General features: G+C 40.4%; 1 protein-coding gene across 1 annotated transcript in view; it reads left to right on the top strand.

Moving 5' to 3' along the window:
* Positions 1-10,433, top strand: part of STOX2 (storkhead box 2) — a 187,482-nt gene extending 177,049 nt beyond the window's left edge. The window contains exons 3-4 of the mRNA XM_006882232.1: positions 2,294-4,559; positions 9,795-10,433. Coding sequence (XP_006882294.1) covers positions 2,294-4,559; positions 9,795-9,990 — 2,462 coding nt within the window. The 3' untranslated portion in view covers positions 9,991-10,433. The remainder of the gene's footprint in view (positions 1-2,293; positions 4,560-9,794) is intronic.
* The last annotated feature ends 5,378 nt before the right edge of the window (positions 10,434-15,811 follow it).

Below are 15,811 nucleotides of genomic sequence, written 5' to 3' on the forward strand. Positions count from 1 at the left end.
GAGTTTAGGGCTGTTGTACATAGGGTCGCTATGAGTTGCAGACAACTCGACGGCACATAACAACAACAGGTGCCTTTGAGTCAGAACCGACTCATAGCTGACCCTCTAGAGGGTTTTCAGTGTGGAAGGATATTTCCCATCTTTCTCCCATGGAACAGCTGGTGGATTCGAACTGCTTCTGGATTTGCAGCACATCCCTTTACACACTACATCACCAGAGCTCCATACATATCCTACCAGGCTTGAAATAGTCTGTATAAAATTTAATGTTCATTTTTCATAAGTAGAGGATAACCATAAAAGAAGCCATGCAACTGGAAATTTTTATCATTATGTTAAACAATACATTAGTTAGTTATCCATCACCACCAGTCGCAGATGCTATTGAGTTCATTCCAACTCATGATGACCCATGTTTGTCAGAGTAGATCTGTGCTGCACAGTATTTTCAATAGCTACTTTTCTTTTTTCTTACTAGCTACTTCTTCAAAAGTAGATCACCAATGCCTTCCTCCAAGGCACCTCTTGTTACCGTTAGTTATACCTAATGTTACAGTTAGTAATGGAGCACGTTAACTTTTTCATCACCCAGGGATACACCATTATCTGTAAGCAAAGCCATCTTTTCTACTTCAGTTACCAAGGATGCCTTCTGTGTATATCTTACTTTAAATTCATGGATTCCCTTCCTGAGAACACTAGAATCATTCTAATGCCTTCATATCCCATTAATCTTTCATAGTTTTGGAGGGATGAGGGAAGCCTAAACTGCTCTGCTTCCCCAGCCTCTCTAGGATGCTATACGATGTTATTTGATTGTGTTCAGTGTTTACATGGACCCTGATGCAAATTTAAGATTTAATAGCTAAAATTTATTGATCACTCATGATGTGTCAGACACTGTTCTACATACATTAAACACACAAGACCATAAAGATAGATACTACTGTTATTCACACTTTGATAACAGTACATTAAGACTCAAGAGGGTTTCTTTAAGTTGCCCATAGTGGTCCCAGCTAACAGTGAAGAAGTTGGGATTTGGATCCAAGCAGTCTGGTCCCAAAGCCCAAGCTCTCAGTCTACACTTTACATTGTCTTTACCGCAGTAGATTTAATCGTATAAACATGTCATTTTCTGGGTCACAAACAGTGGACAGTATAATGTTACTTCACCTGAATTATTTGCAAAACCTGTTGTTCAGATCAGTCTCCTAAGTGCTATCACCCTCTCTGTGCCTGGCATAGGAATGGAGAATTACTGAGAAAGAAAATAAATGGGCTATTCCCTGGAGGAATTGATACTCTCTTAAGATAGACAGCAATTAGAATATATATAAAACTCATTGAAAACAATGTTAGTCATTGCACAAAAAAGCATTTAGTATTTTCTTCTGGAATTTCAGTTTTATGAAATACAGAAGCCTGGGACTCAGTAGTCAGACATAGAAAAAGTATCTAATGTTTTATTGGTGCAATCCTTATAGCTCTCCGGTTACAAATCCGCCTTCCTGACTTGTGACAAGTCGATACCTGACCCTCACCAGTGCTGTGGTCACTGGTGAGGGTTAAACTGAAAAGGTGGCTTTGTAATTGAAGGGAGGAGTATCATAAGCAATGCTCAAGTCTGGTTGCCTTTTTATATAATTCATTAAATTAAGTAAACTTAATATTAGGCTATTTCTAATATGATGACCTGTACTTATGTAAAATTTTATTTTCTGTTCTAAGATAGCTATGTAAACCATGCTGTTGTGTGCAGGTGAGTCAGAACTAACTCCTAGCTGATCCTCTCGTCGGTTTTCAGAGGCAGTAGTTGTGCTGGAGGAGATTGCCCATCTCTCTCCCACTGAGTGGCTGGTAAAGCTGACATTGAGTTGGGAGTGGAACTCCTCCTTACCAGTTACTTTTATTGAAAATGCCTTTTCCATCAACGTATAGGCTATCACTTAGAATATAATTTTTCCTCACTTAAAACATACTCTGTCTTTCATGATTCATTTCAATAAGGGCTTTATAACAAGAGTGACAATTTAACGACATCTAACTAAAATTTTCTCTTTTTCCCTGACTTCTTAATATTTTCCCATTCTATAGGTAGTAGTAGTCATCAGGTCTATCAGAGAAAACTAGAATTCACACTAAACATAACGAACACCTCTGTTTGAATCCTGCTCAGTTGCCATATGGTAAGACTTTGAAGTTTGACAAAATTAACAGATTTCTGAAAGTCACGAACCAGCCATGTTCTCCCTGTTTGGTTTCCTGAGCATTCTTGTTTGTGTATTTTCAGGCGTTCCAACCCCAAGCCAAGAAATCCTGCGGCACACGCTGAACACGCTGGTGCGGGAGAGGAAAATCTATCCAACTCCAGATGGTTACTTCATCGTGACCCCGCAGACTTACTTCATAACCCCTTCCCTCATAAGAACTAACAGTAAGTGGTACCATTTGGATGAGAGGATACCTGACAGGTCTCAGTGTACCTCCCCACAACCCGGAACCATCACGCCCTCTGCCTCAGGCTGTGTCAGGGAAAGGACATTGCCCAGAAACCACTGCGACTCTTGCCATTGCTGTAGAGAGGACATGCACAGCATGCATGCATCAACTCTACAGAGGAAATCCACCAAGGAATGCAAAGACCCTTACTGCCCTCCCTCACTATGCCAGGTGCCACCCACTGAAAAGAGCAAAAGTACTGTCAACTTTTCTTACAAGACAGAAACCCTCTCCAAGCCTAAAGACAGCGAAAAGCAGTCTAAAAAATTCGGCCTCAAGTTATTCCGGCTCAGTTTTAAAAAGGACAAGACCAAACAGCTGGCCAACTTTTCTGCCCAGTTTCCTCCCGAAGAGTGGCCCCTGAGAGACGAGGACACCCCGACGACCATCCCAAGGGAAGTGGAGATGGAAATTATCCGGCGCATTAACCCGGACCTGACCGTGGAAAATGTCATGCGGCACACTGCACTAATGAAAAAACTTGAAGAAGAAAAAGCCCATAGGAGTAAAGCTGGGTCCTCTGCCCATCACAGCGGACGGAGTAAAAAGAGTCGGACGCATCGGAAGTCCCATGGAAAATCTCGGTCACACAGCAAGACGCGTGTGTCTAAAGGAGACCCGTCGGACGGTTCTCATCTGGACATCCCGGGAGAAAGAGAATATGACTTCTGTGATCCTCTCACCAGGGCGCCCAGGGAGGGCTGCTTCATCATTGAACACAAAGGAGACAACTTCATCATGCACAGCAACACCAACGTGCTTGAGTCCCATTTCCCCATGACGCCAGAATGGGACGTCTCCGGTGAACTGGCCAAAAGGAGAACTGAAATGCCTTTTCCTGAGCCTTCCAGGGGAAGCTCCCACTCGAAAGTGCATCGAAGCCACAGCCATACTCAGGACCGAAGGTCCAGGAACGAGAGGTCCAACAAAGCCAAGGAGAGATCCAGATCGATGGAGAACTCCAAAGGCCCTCTGGGTGCTTCTTCCCTAGGGACGCCGGAAGACATGGCTGAAGGCTGCAGCCAAGACGACCAGACACCCAGCCAGTCCTACATTGATGACAGTACTTTAAGGCCTGCTCAGACTGCCAGCCATCAAAGGGCTCACCTTTCCTCCACAGGCTATAAAGAGGTGTGTATTCCAGAAATAGTCAGTGGCAGCAAGGAACCTTCCAGTGCGTGTAGCCTTTTGGAACCAGGCAAACCACTCGAGAGCTTGCCATCCTACGGTGAACTCAACTCTTGTCCGACAAAAACAGCCACAGACGACTATTTCCAGTGCAACACCTCGAGTGAGACGGTGCTCACGGCACCATCGCCTCTGGGGAAGAATAAGGAGGACCATGACACTCTGACCCTGGCAGAAGGGGTGAAGAAGTTGCCTCAGTCTGAGAGGCAGACCCCCCATTCCTCCAGGGAGCCCCTAGGGCATAAAGAGGAGTCACCAAAGGGTCCGGGCGGAGGCCTAGCAGCTTCAGGCTCGGTGGCTGAAGGAATCGCCAATGGACGCCTCATCCAGCATCACAGCGCCGAGCCCAGCAGCCTGGACAAGAGGAAAGAGATATTCAGCAAAGACACACTGTTCAAACCTCTTCACAGCACCCTGTCTGTAAACAGCTATCACAAATCGAGCCTGTCCCTCCTCAAATCTCACCCGAAGACACCTGCCGACACACTGCCAGGCCGATGTGAGAAACTCGAGCCATCCCTGGGGCCCGTGGCCACACAGGCCCTGCCCGCCTCCCAGCGCCAGCAGGAGTCAGGGGCCAACCAGGAGGCCTCTTTTGACTATTACAACGTCTCCGATGATGATGACTCTGAGGAAGGGGCAAACAAAAACACCGAGGAGGAGAAGAACAGAGACGACGTGGGCACCATGCAGTGGCTCCTCGAGCGGGAGAAGGAAAGGGACTTGCAGAGGAAATTCGAGAAGAACCTCACCCTCCTGGCTCCGAAAGAAACCGACAGCAGCAGCAACCAGAGAGCCACTCACTCGGCGCGGCTCGACAGCATGGACAGCAGCAGCATCACTGTGGACAGCGGGTTCAACTCCCCACGGTAGGCATGGGGCCCCTGGCTGCCCCGCACACGGGGCCACACGGGATGTTTCTGGTGCCACAGCCAAAGCGCTGTGAGTGAGGGTTACCCCTTGTGTGGACTGCATTGTTAACAACCTTTTTCTGACTTCTTTTTCAGGAATTGAAAAAAATAAAATGTTTCTGCAGCTGTAGCGAGCACCAATCTGGACTGGTGGGTTGGCCCCTTCCCTCACACTCACATCAGTCTGCTCTAAGACCAGTGTTTCTTGTCCCTCAACATTCCTACTGCCACCACATATGTCACTCAGGCCAAACCAAACCAGTTTCTACTCCGACCCACGGTGACCCTATGTGTGAGAACAGAACTGTGGTCCAGAGAGCTTTCCATGGCCAGGTTTGGGGAAGTAGGTCAGCAAGCCTTCCTTCTGAGGTTCCTCAGGCTGGGCTCCCTCACCGGTGTCTCTCTTAGTAATCAAGCACTTTAACCCCTTGTCCCACCCAGGGGCTCCATCCTCATGTGAAAACGCTTGTTGTTGTTTGATGGTTTGGTGGGCTGTTTTGGTTGTTTTAAGTCCTTCAAAAATAGTAATTTTTTAGTAGAATGGCAGTCAGCAGAAAATAGGGATTGGAAGTAGAATAGAGTAACAGGTGTCGACATCTTTCCACAAATCTAGAAGCTTGTTGCCATTTTAATTCCTGCTTTCTCTCCTTTTTCTCACTGCTTGTGTGTATAGAGAGAAGAATCTTAGTCTCCTCCCAGAAAGGATAGGAGCCTGTGCTCTGTTAGGATGAGCGTGTGCCAGTACTTTCCACTGTCCTACAGTCAGCTCACCAAAGCACTGCACTCACTCGAGTCTTTGTCCCCTCACATTAATAAAATCACAGCGGTTACTGTGCAGTTGACTCCAGCTCGTGGCAACCTCCCATGTATCAAATAGTGACTGTAACGTACTTTTCATTAGCTGGGTTTTTTTGGGAGTAGATCTTCCAAAGTGCTTCAAGATGTCCTTGAACCTCCAGCCTTTCAGTTAGCAGCCAAGCACATGAAAGGTTTGAACCACCCAAGAACTCCTGTTTAGTTAGCAGTGATAATCAAAGACTTGAACATTGAGCATATGTAATGCTAAATGCTTCTGTCCAAAGCACTGAAGTTGTCCAGGGGTTAAAAACACAAGCAAATATCTGTGTATCTTCCTTTTTCCTCCTTAACTTTTTCTTCACCTCCAAGAGCAACTTGGGACCTAATTCTCCTTCTCAGTTCTACTCCAGATTGGTGACTCTGGGATGCAGAAATAACTATTCATGTTTTTCCTTCAACTGTGATTCCAAGACTTCACACTCCTAATTAATCTTAACTACTCAGGTAGAATTTTGTATTTGATAAGATCTTTTTCACTCTTAAGAGTTATAATTTGTTATGGTATTTTTTACTACTTAATGGATAGTTTTCAAACAGAGCATCACAAACGTCGTGATTGGAAATCGTTAGTCTGTTTTTCCTGTTAATTTCCATTGCCATCAAGTCGATTTTGACTCATGGTGACCCTACAGGACCAAGTAGGATTATCCTATCGGGTGTCCAAATCTATAATCTCTGCAGCAGCAGACTGTTAGCCATTTCTCCCACAGACTAACTGTGGCTTCAAACTGCCACCCTTTTGGTTGACAGCTAAGCACTTAACCTCTATACCACCAATGCGCCCTTTGTTCAATATTAGGTGTTGGAGTTTTGGTGGTTTGTTTTGTTTTATTTTTTTGAGAACTAGTTCTTGATTAGTTTTAAAATTTTATCTATTTATTTATTTATGGGCAATGTATCCTTTTTGGCAAGCTTACACTTGTAAACTTGTATAAAAGTGTAATGTCCAATGCAGACCATGGAGATGGGAGGAGGCCAAGGACTCCAGTCCTCTGCCTCCCATTCCTCACAGGGCCCATTGAGACCCTCGGAACCACAATTGTCCATGTAGCTGGAAAACTTCTAGCCCTTTTATAGGAAATTATTTTATTAACAAATTATGATAAAGACTTTTTTTAACTAGATAAAATGTTTCTTTTTCTATGCTTTCTCTTTCCCTTTGCCTGCTCTATCGTTCTTTAATTTCTAATCATGGATGCCAAATGAACATAATTGAAGGTTTGTGATCCATGGCAGAATTTCAGAACAACTACTTGTGGAACATGTAGTTTCTCTACCTGTACCTTTATGTTCTGTTTCTTCTTATATAGACTCTACCTGTCTAATAATTTCTGACACTGCAGTTCCAAACCCTTCATGCTGCCATCTTGGCCCCTGGATCTCCACAGAGGGAAAACTGCCATACTCCCAAACATTGCTAAGAAGTTGGGAACAGCTTAATGGGTTCTAACTGAAAAACCTACCCAAGGCATAATATTCAAAGGTTTTTGAGATCTGTTTTGGATAAATAAGCAGAACTGTTCATCAAAGAGTTGAATTAGTCTCTTCAACAAGTATGTTTTATCATCACTAAATTTACAGGGTTGAGTGTAGAAGTTATTGTGGAGATTATTTCTTAAAATATTTAAAAATATACTTGAAGTTAATATCTTTTCATAGTAGAAATAGATTATTCTAAGGATACTCCTTTTATATAGTAGCCACATCTCACAAATCCCAGGTTTTTTTTGTTTTTTCATATTGTACTACTATTCATTCTTTTATTAGGAAGCAGGTACAAGCTTATTTTGGGCTACCTCAATAATTAAGTTGCCTTCTTAATGTGTCAGAATGGTCTATGCAGAGAGTTATTTGAGTTACAGCATATTTTACTCTTTACATGAGGAATATTTTTGCCAAATGGCATTACTGTACCCACATCTCTCTAGTGCTATGAGGCCCAAAACAAAAAACAAAACAAAATAAAAAGATCTACTCCATTCTCCAAGGTTTCCAGGCTAAGAAATGATGTTGAGCTCCATCTAAAATCACATAGCCCTCTTTGTAAAGGACTACATGATATGGAGAAAAGAAAAAGGTAGGATTTTTGAACTATTTCATATGAGATTTAATGTTAAGGAGAGAATGAAAACAATCTTGAGATGAAAGCCTTCATTCCAAACCTGAAGACAAAGACTGGTTAATAAATATAATGTGAAAACCAAAGGTCAAAAGTGTCAGCGAGTTATCTGTTTAATGTACTTCATGAGCATATACTGTGGAATTTGGGCCAAGGAAAACATGCATCGAGTGTAGAAGGTTGGAGCTCCTGGGCTCATTTTTCTTTCAGTAAAATCCTGATATTATGCACTCTTTTTTAAAATAGAAAGAAATAACTTACAAATTTGAGACATTAGCTTTGTTTAGGAAATAAAAGTAATATCCAGGGCCCTCATATATGTCACTGACTTTACTCATTATTGCAACAATAATGCAATAAATCTTATTGGAGAAATTGAATTAATATGCATAAGTATCACCAGAAAGTTGTTTGTTAAGGTCAAAAGTGGTCAAAGACCTTTTACAGCACAAACAGTTCCGAAATTGCACGGTGGAGAAGTGATAACATGCTTGGAAAGGTGGATGACCTTCAATGAGATGGATTGACACCATGACTATCAATGGGCTCAAGTGTGTCAGAGTTGATGAAGATGGCACATGATAAGACAGGACTCAAATCTGTTGTTCATAGGGTCGCTGTGAGTTGTATTCAACACAACAGCACCTAACAACCACATGGTAATGCATGTTTACAATAGTTGACCTAATGCCTAGCATGCAGTCAGTACTCAATAAATGCTAATTTAATAACCTTAAAAGTTAGTTTAATTTTTATGAACCTTGTGTGTAAACCAGTATAATTTTTTTAGAGCAAGTCCTTTAAATCTTAAAAGACGTATTTTCCCATATGTAAAATGAGGTTATAGATTCGCAAACCAACTCACAGTGATTATAAATTAATTGCTTAGTCGTTGTATCCACCATTCAAACATTCATTCATTATCATTGAGTTTGAACCAGCTCATTTCATAGCTGACCCTCCAGCAGATTTACAGAGGCTGTACTTTTGTACGAGAGGAAGTTGCCCATCCTTCTCCCATGGAGCAGCTGGTGGATTCAAACCACAAGAAGCTTGGCCTTTCAGGTCACATCATAGCCTTTTACAGAGAGCTAGTTCCATCAGAGCTTCTTAAAGATACAGATTTGTTCATTCTTCTGCTCAAGAACTAAACAAACAACTCAATGGTTTTGAGTCAGAACCACTTACATATTTGTGCTATTGATTAGCTTTATAACGTACATTGGTCATCAGGACCAACCCTCACTGAATCTTTTATAAAACCTAAATCCACTCAATTGAGGTGGATGAATAAAACTTGATTATAGCTTCTTCAGACTGTTTGTCAGCTAATACATTTCTTATTACCATCTTGGGGATCATGACATTCATTCAACTTCCCCCAGTAAAACTAAGTGATCTTTTAACTGCTGTTGCTTTGACGTTTGGAAAGTTAAATGCTTTTAATATCTTTATCTTAAGTAAAGTGAATCCAAATATTCCTAATTTGGAAAAAAAAACTGAGATAATACATTATGTCCATTCCATAAGAATAATTTAAAGAGAAAAGCTTTTTATACTAAAAGGAGTATAAACTTCCCAAAGAAATGGAGAAAAGCTAAGTTTCTTTATCTTCTATATAGTGCACTTTAACTACAGTGTAAGAATTTGAAACAGGATGAATTGTTTTGAAAAATGTTATTCCAACGTTTTTTTTAAGTGCTAGAGATTAGCTAGTGACATTTTGAAGTCCATCAGAGTTAAAATCTGCTAATTTTTTACAGCAGAGACAGCTAGAATCACTGGAGTAAAATTATTGTTTATTCAGGAACAGCTGTGCCAATGAATTCCCAGCCTAAAATAAAGCCATTACATATATAGGTTTATGACTATTAATTTTAAAAATAATGTGATCACTATCTGTCATTTATCATTTTGAAGTAGTTCCCATAAATATGAAAAGATGGTGGATGGTGGGGGGGTAGATCTCAAAGTGCATTTAGCTATATTTAAACTCTTTCTTCACTTAGTGTACTGCTGATCATAACATGTCTTATGAAAACTGCTGGGGCTCATATTGGAGGAACATATGTGAATAATCAGGTTGAGATAGTATATTGATATGACATTATGAACCAACAGAGGAAATCCATTAACTACATCACTGGCTCTTCCTCTGGGGCTCCATATATAATTATTTATGTTAAAAACAAAACAAAACCTTTTTACTCTTTTAGTACTCGAGAGAGCCTGGCTTCCAACACTTCCAGCATTGTTGAAAGTAACCGAAGACAGAACCCTGGCCTGAGTCCGGCCCACGGTGGAGCTGGCCCAGCCTTCAGCTTCCGAGCAAGTACGGACCCCCCATCCAATGAAGCTGAGAAATTACAGAAACCTTCCAACTGCTTGCAAGCTTCTGTTACTAGCGTGTGATAGTCATTCTGCCTCAGATCTTCTGTCTCATTCGATACAGCAAAGTTTACGACACTGGGACTGATGTTTACATCTTTGGAAAGACAAGCATCTCAACCACAGTTTTTGTGTTTACTTAAACTGTGCTGCTAAGTAGGCTAGGGCAAAAAAAGAAAAAAAAAAACCAAGAAAAAAACAAAAATCTTTATTTCAGAGTATTGCTTTTCACATTTATGGCTCTGTAGCAACAGAATAGCAGTAGGGGTGATATGTATACTTTTGCTTCACTAATTGTAACTGAGCACACATAGGAAAGTCTAGACACTGTAAGTGTAATATGCATTTTCAATGTCATGCAGTTGCCAATTCCATTTTAAAATGCCACAGATGCGTGTTGCTCCCAGTCTGTGGTTAAATGACACCACAGAACTGATCCTTGACACTTCCAAAACCAAACAAACAAACAAAAAACACAAAACAACCCTTAGCCACCACAAAATGTAAAATTCAAGGGTCCACCTTGAAGAAAACCATTGCCAACCTGACCAGAAGGGACCCCAGCCCTTTGTATGTGAATTGTTTATGCACCAGTCATTTTCACTGTGAGTTTTTGTGACACTCTTTTGCAGGAGCCCACGGAAGTGTGTCAGAAGGGGCCATGATTGAAATCCTGGGAGTGTGTGTTCTTGGGGTTTTGTTTTCAAGTGTAAACAGATGCTTGTCTGATTTTTAACCTTCCATAATCACAAACAGGAATATAGGCCTTTGAATCTGAAGTGGACAAAGGAAGGGAATTCCCAGCCGGGCTGGGTCACAGTATCAAGTGATGGAAGAGGTAATGTGGACTTTTAAAAGGTATTAATCAAATATTTAAGGAAGATAATTTCCTCCTTGTGAAACTTATGATGATCCTATCTTGCTATAATAGATACAATAATTAGTTTGTTTAAAAGCAAAATGTTCTTTGTGATACAAATGAAGAGTATGGCCTGAGGATGTTATTCTTTCTAATGGAAGGACATAAATCTATTTTATGTAGTTTTAAATAGAATGCCTAAATTAGGCTATGGGAGATAATTTTTAGTGGTTATAGGAGAGAGCAAATTTAAGGAGAGTTGAACTTCAGGCCTTTTATTCCTGGGAAGATATCTATAGAGAAAACTTTAAAATAATTTTTGATTAGAAATATACATGTGCCCATGTAATTAACAACAGAATGTGTTCATTCTGCAAATGTGGTATAATCATGATTTGTACTCCCCTAAAATTTATCACAATACCAATTATGCATACATGAACTATGCCAGAGTAATGTTTACAGATACTTGGTACCAATATCAAGAGGCATTTTTAAGTAGATGTATCATTATTAGCCCAACTTATTTCAAAATCGCTTGTTAACTTTTGCTTCAGTTTACCTTCTCATGTTGGATACAAGGACAATCCTTCACAGCAAAGGGATTGCAAATAATTCATTTTCAATCTTATAGGAAAGCTATTTCAAAGTTCTCATGTTTTATTTTAGGAGGACAATGGAATTAACCTATAGGGAATGAAAAAAATATTTGTGAAAGGATTACATATAACATGAGCAGGTGGTTTGACATAAGTTTTATCCAGTTTAGAGTCTCATGATATTGGAACCATAGACCATATAATATATATTCAAAAGATAAATATCAAATATTTTCAACTCAGATTTCAGTAACTGGCCCAAAATTTGTGAAATACTCCTGCTTCGGCATTAGGTTGAATCACAAGAAATCTGCTTAAGAATATAGTCATATTTTTTTGGATTAAATTCTTGGATTTTAAAAATTGGGTGACTTCTTTAAATGGTTGGCTAATCCTTCATGTTTTCAGATGCATGGAAGTTGCCCTCTGTCATATTGGACTCCTCAACTTTATGTTTTTGTGTTTTGTTGTTTTATTTGTATAACAACCTTAATCACATTTCACAGTAAACCCCTACACCATTTTAGCTGAGTTTCAGTCTCATGCCTTGCTCCCTCTGAGGCATTTCTTAATCGTTCAGAAATGCATTGTTTGTCTCATTGTTTAAATATGTCCACAGGAACAATAATCTAACAGACTCCAGAATCTCTTACTTTAGAGAAGTGTATACCATACATTGGCCAAATTTTTTGTGTAAATTCATTTTTTCCCAAAAAACCTGTTTTAAGTTTTTATCATCCTATCACTTCATAAATAATACAACCCTTAAAACAATAATACATCAGCCTCTAGTTTGATCTTCTGAAAGTAGCCATGATACTAATAAAAACATTATTTGAACAGGAAAGGAAAGCATTACCCTTAAAAGAAGCTTTAAAGTATAAATTTATCAATATTTCAGATAAAATAGGTTTACAGGAAGACATTATTCAACTAAAATGGGTGCACTATTTGCCTGATGCTATAGGGTACTTGATTTGTTTTTTGTTTTTAATCTCCCTTAGACCAGCAGCCATTGGCATGGACGTGATGGGCTTTAAAGATGATACAGTGGAAGCAGATGTTTCATGTAAAAACATTCTGGTCTGAATCTAATCAGAATTCTTGAATGGTGGAGGAGTGGTGGCCGGAAATGCATTCTAAATGCAATCCAGGCTGCTCAGCCTTGAGCTTCTCACTTGACCAAGCACTCTTCAAGAGTTCCCCAGCATGCACCCCCTCCTGTGAAATGATAGCTTTGTGTGAACTCGGCTGCTTTATCTAGTCTTCACTTAGAGTTTATCAATGGAAAGGTTTACAAAAACTGAATCTGGTTGAATCTCTGCATAGTGTTCAACTTTAAAGGGTCAACACATCTGTCGGCATTTTGCACACTTATGTATTATTATGATACAGCATATTACTTTATGGTAATTTTTATTTTTACATATAACTACCTCCATAAATTTAATGAAATGGCAGCAGTGCGTTAAAGTGTATTGTAAAGAAAAGCGAAGTTTTAACACTTGCTTAAACATTAGGCCATGGTGTTCTCTGTGTGTGTGTGTGTGTGTGTGTGTGTGTGTGTGTGTGTGTGTGTGTGTGTGTCAGATTGCAAATGTGATCTCATGACTTCTTCATTGCCATGGTTTGTTTTAAGGCATTATTTGGCTTTCAGATGTAATCCTCCCTACAAAAGCGTGCTTGATTTTGTTACAAATGAAAGGAAGTTTGAAATTCTTGTCCTTTTTTTTAAAAAAAAACCAAAACAAAACACTCTCCCCCTTTGCTAAAAGTTCTCTCTGGCAAAGAGTCAATTGGTAAGCATAACCTAGCAAGCTATTTACTCCTATAAAAGTCTGATTTGAATTCTAGTTTTTCAGTAATAGGAGACACACAAAGATATTTGGACTGCCAACTTTGAAGCACTTTGGGCCTCTCTGCCTTCACTCACTTGCATGCTACCATATCGAGCCCAAATTTCACTTTAATTGAAAGAGCTGTGCTGTGTATTCCACAACCTCTGTTAGATACCTTGTATTCCATTTTATATATTTTGCACATCTCAGGGGACCTTAATGAGCATACGAAAAGGGGAGGGGGGTGACATCAACAGAGGAAACAAATAGAAGAGCTGGAAGGGAACTAGCTGGGTAAAAATAACTGCTTCTCTGATGTTGTGAAGCTCAAGTTCAGGAAGCATAAATTGAAAGTTAATCTGGAGTAACAATGATCTGAATGCCAGCTGTTCCCAAATTTCTCTTTCTTCATAACTCAACTAGAATTTCTGAAATGTAGATTTAAATTCCATCGCAGTCACCATGGGGAGAAGGAACCTGTTCCATGAAAACAAAAAGCATTGTTCCTTTTTTAAGGTCGGCACAGCTTTGTAAAATTCTACCTGGGTAAACCACTTACCGCCACAAAGTGTACTTGAAAATAAAGTTTTTAACTTAAATTATAGGGATACTGCTCATAGTGAAATAGTGATCATATTTCAAAAAGCCTCACCATTTATAACATGGTCAGTATTTGGAGCTTGATTAAAAACCAACAGCAATGAATAATGACTTTGCATGGTTCATTTTGGGATCTCAAAGTGCTTCCAAAGCATTCAGATTCACAGACAATTAACAAAGCAAGTCATATTTGTATACCCATACTTGAAATAAGTAATCAGAAGGAGTGACTTACAATTACCTAGAAATACAGTGGCAGCTATCAATGATCTATTTTCTATCTGTTTGATAGACCATCAATGACAAATCACTAAATACAATGCTATTTTTCTGATGTGTGCTAATAAAGTCAAAGAAAACAAATACAACTTTACACCTTTGTCCATCTTCATTCTACAATGTCAGGGTGTTTGGAATTTTACACCTCAACACGCCTGCCTGGTGTCAGTTGTTGAAGTGGGAGGTGAACCCATCCACCCAAATTGCAGTCGGAGGTAGATCTTGACATACACCCTTGTTTACAGATTCGCACTGGGCTTCTAGAATTCCTGTGCTAAAAACAACATCTTTCAGGAACATGACTGCTCCTGGCAGTGAAAGGTGCTGAAACAGAAATTTTAATTAAAAACTTTATCAAGTACTCTTCACAATGCTCCTTGGCACAATAGAAATTCACTTTAATATGCTGAACCCTACTTTAGAGGATCTGGATTTTCAAGGATGCTGATCTGGTTCAAAGTGTTTTCTGAAATAAGGAGATCTGGGATCCTTGGTTGGTAACCTACTCTGTTCCCTGGGGCCAGCCACAGGGCCAACCAGCAGCATGGCACACCACAGAGGGCACATGCAGAGTACGCCCTTCCCTCCCTGCCCTCTCCTCATCTCACTACCCTCTTGCCCTCTGTCAAAGGCAGCCAGTACTTGCTTGTTGGTGCCTGGCTCTTGTGTGCACAGTCGGCTAGGGGAAGTGAGAATGATGCGGAAAATGAATGCTAAAAGCCATGGGGAAGCATCACCTTGCTATGGGTTAATAAAATATGGACAGGAAAGAGATTACACTATTGACCCTGTCTTGACCAAGTAAGATAAAAGAATCAGCTGTCAGTCCATCCCTCTCCCAGAAGGTATTATTGGATTAAGGATACATCTGATATTTTATCATAGATTTTTATTTAGGAGCCCTTCCTTGAATTATCTATATAAAAAAGTTCATCATTAAATCGCCTTGGTGTACGACACTGACATTGACATCTCGCTGATTGAGTTTCTCTCTGCATGTTTCGCAGCCACATCCCAGAGAGAGGATCTTCCCAGTTGTCCGTCTAACAGCTAATCCTGTGTTTTTACAGTTGTAACTGTGACTTACAATTTGCAAAGTTTAGAAATCTAGAAGGCTCAAAAAGGGATGAAGCTACCTTCTTACCTGATTGTATATTACCCATTTTAGGGTTTTAATTGCTAATTTTTGCCTCCATGTGTGAACACATACCGCCATGCCAACTGAGAGAAGGGAGCATTTCCCCAGGGAGGCAGCAGTGACTCTGGGAGCAAAGGAAGGCCCAAAGTTTGGCCAGTCCATGTACAGCTGCCTACTCCCTGTCCAAAGGCTGACCTTGGCCCATCTGTGCCCTTGCTCCCTCAAAAAAAAAAAAGGTACCAATTCTGAGACCTGAGATCTCATCCCTTCAAATCCTCTGCAGTTAGAGGATATTAATCATGAAGTTCACACTCAGCAGCTTCTCACTAATGTTTCCTTTGAGGGCCTCCCTTCCCGCCTCCTTCCTCTCCCCCCTAGATGCTGATCTACCACCATGGTTCCCACATTGGAAGTGCAGAACACTGCAGTGTTTTGCACACAGGTTGGGTTAGGAACAGAGCCGCCCTAGGGTCACCTTCATGTGAGTATGGACAGTTACAAATTTGGGTCCTTAGAGTAGTGGACATGGATA

This window comes from Elephantulus edwardii, unplaced genomic scaffold, assembly GCF_000299155.1.
Source record: "Elephantulus edwardii isolate Elephantulus edwardi_28Jun2011 unplaced genomic scaffold, EleEdw1.0 scaffold00018, whole genome shotgun sequence".
In the NCBI taxonomy this organism is placed as follows: Eukaryota; Metazoa; Chordata; class Mammalia; order Macroscelidea; family Macroscelididae; genus Elephantulus; species Elephantulus edwardii.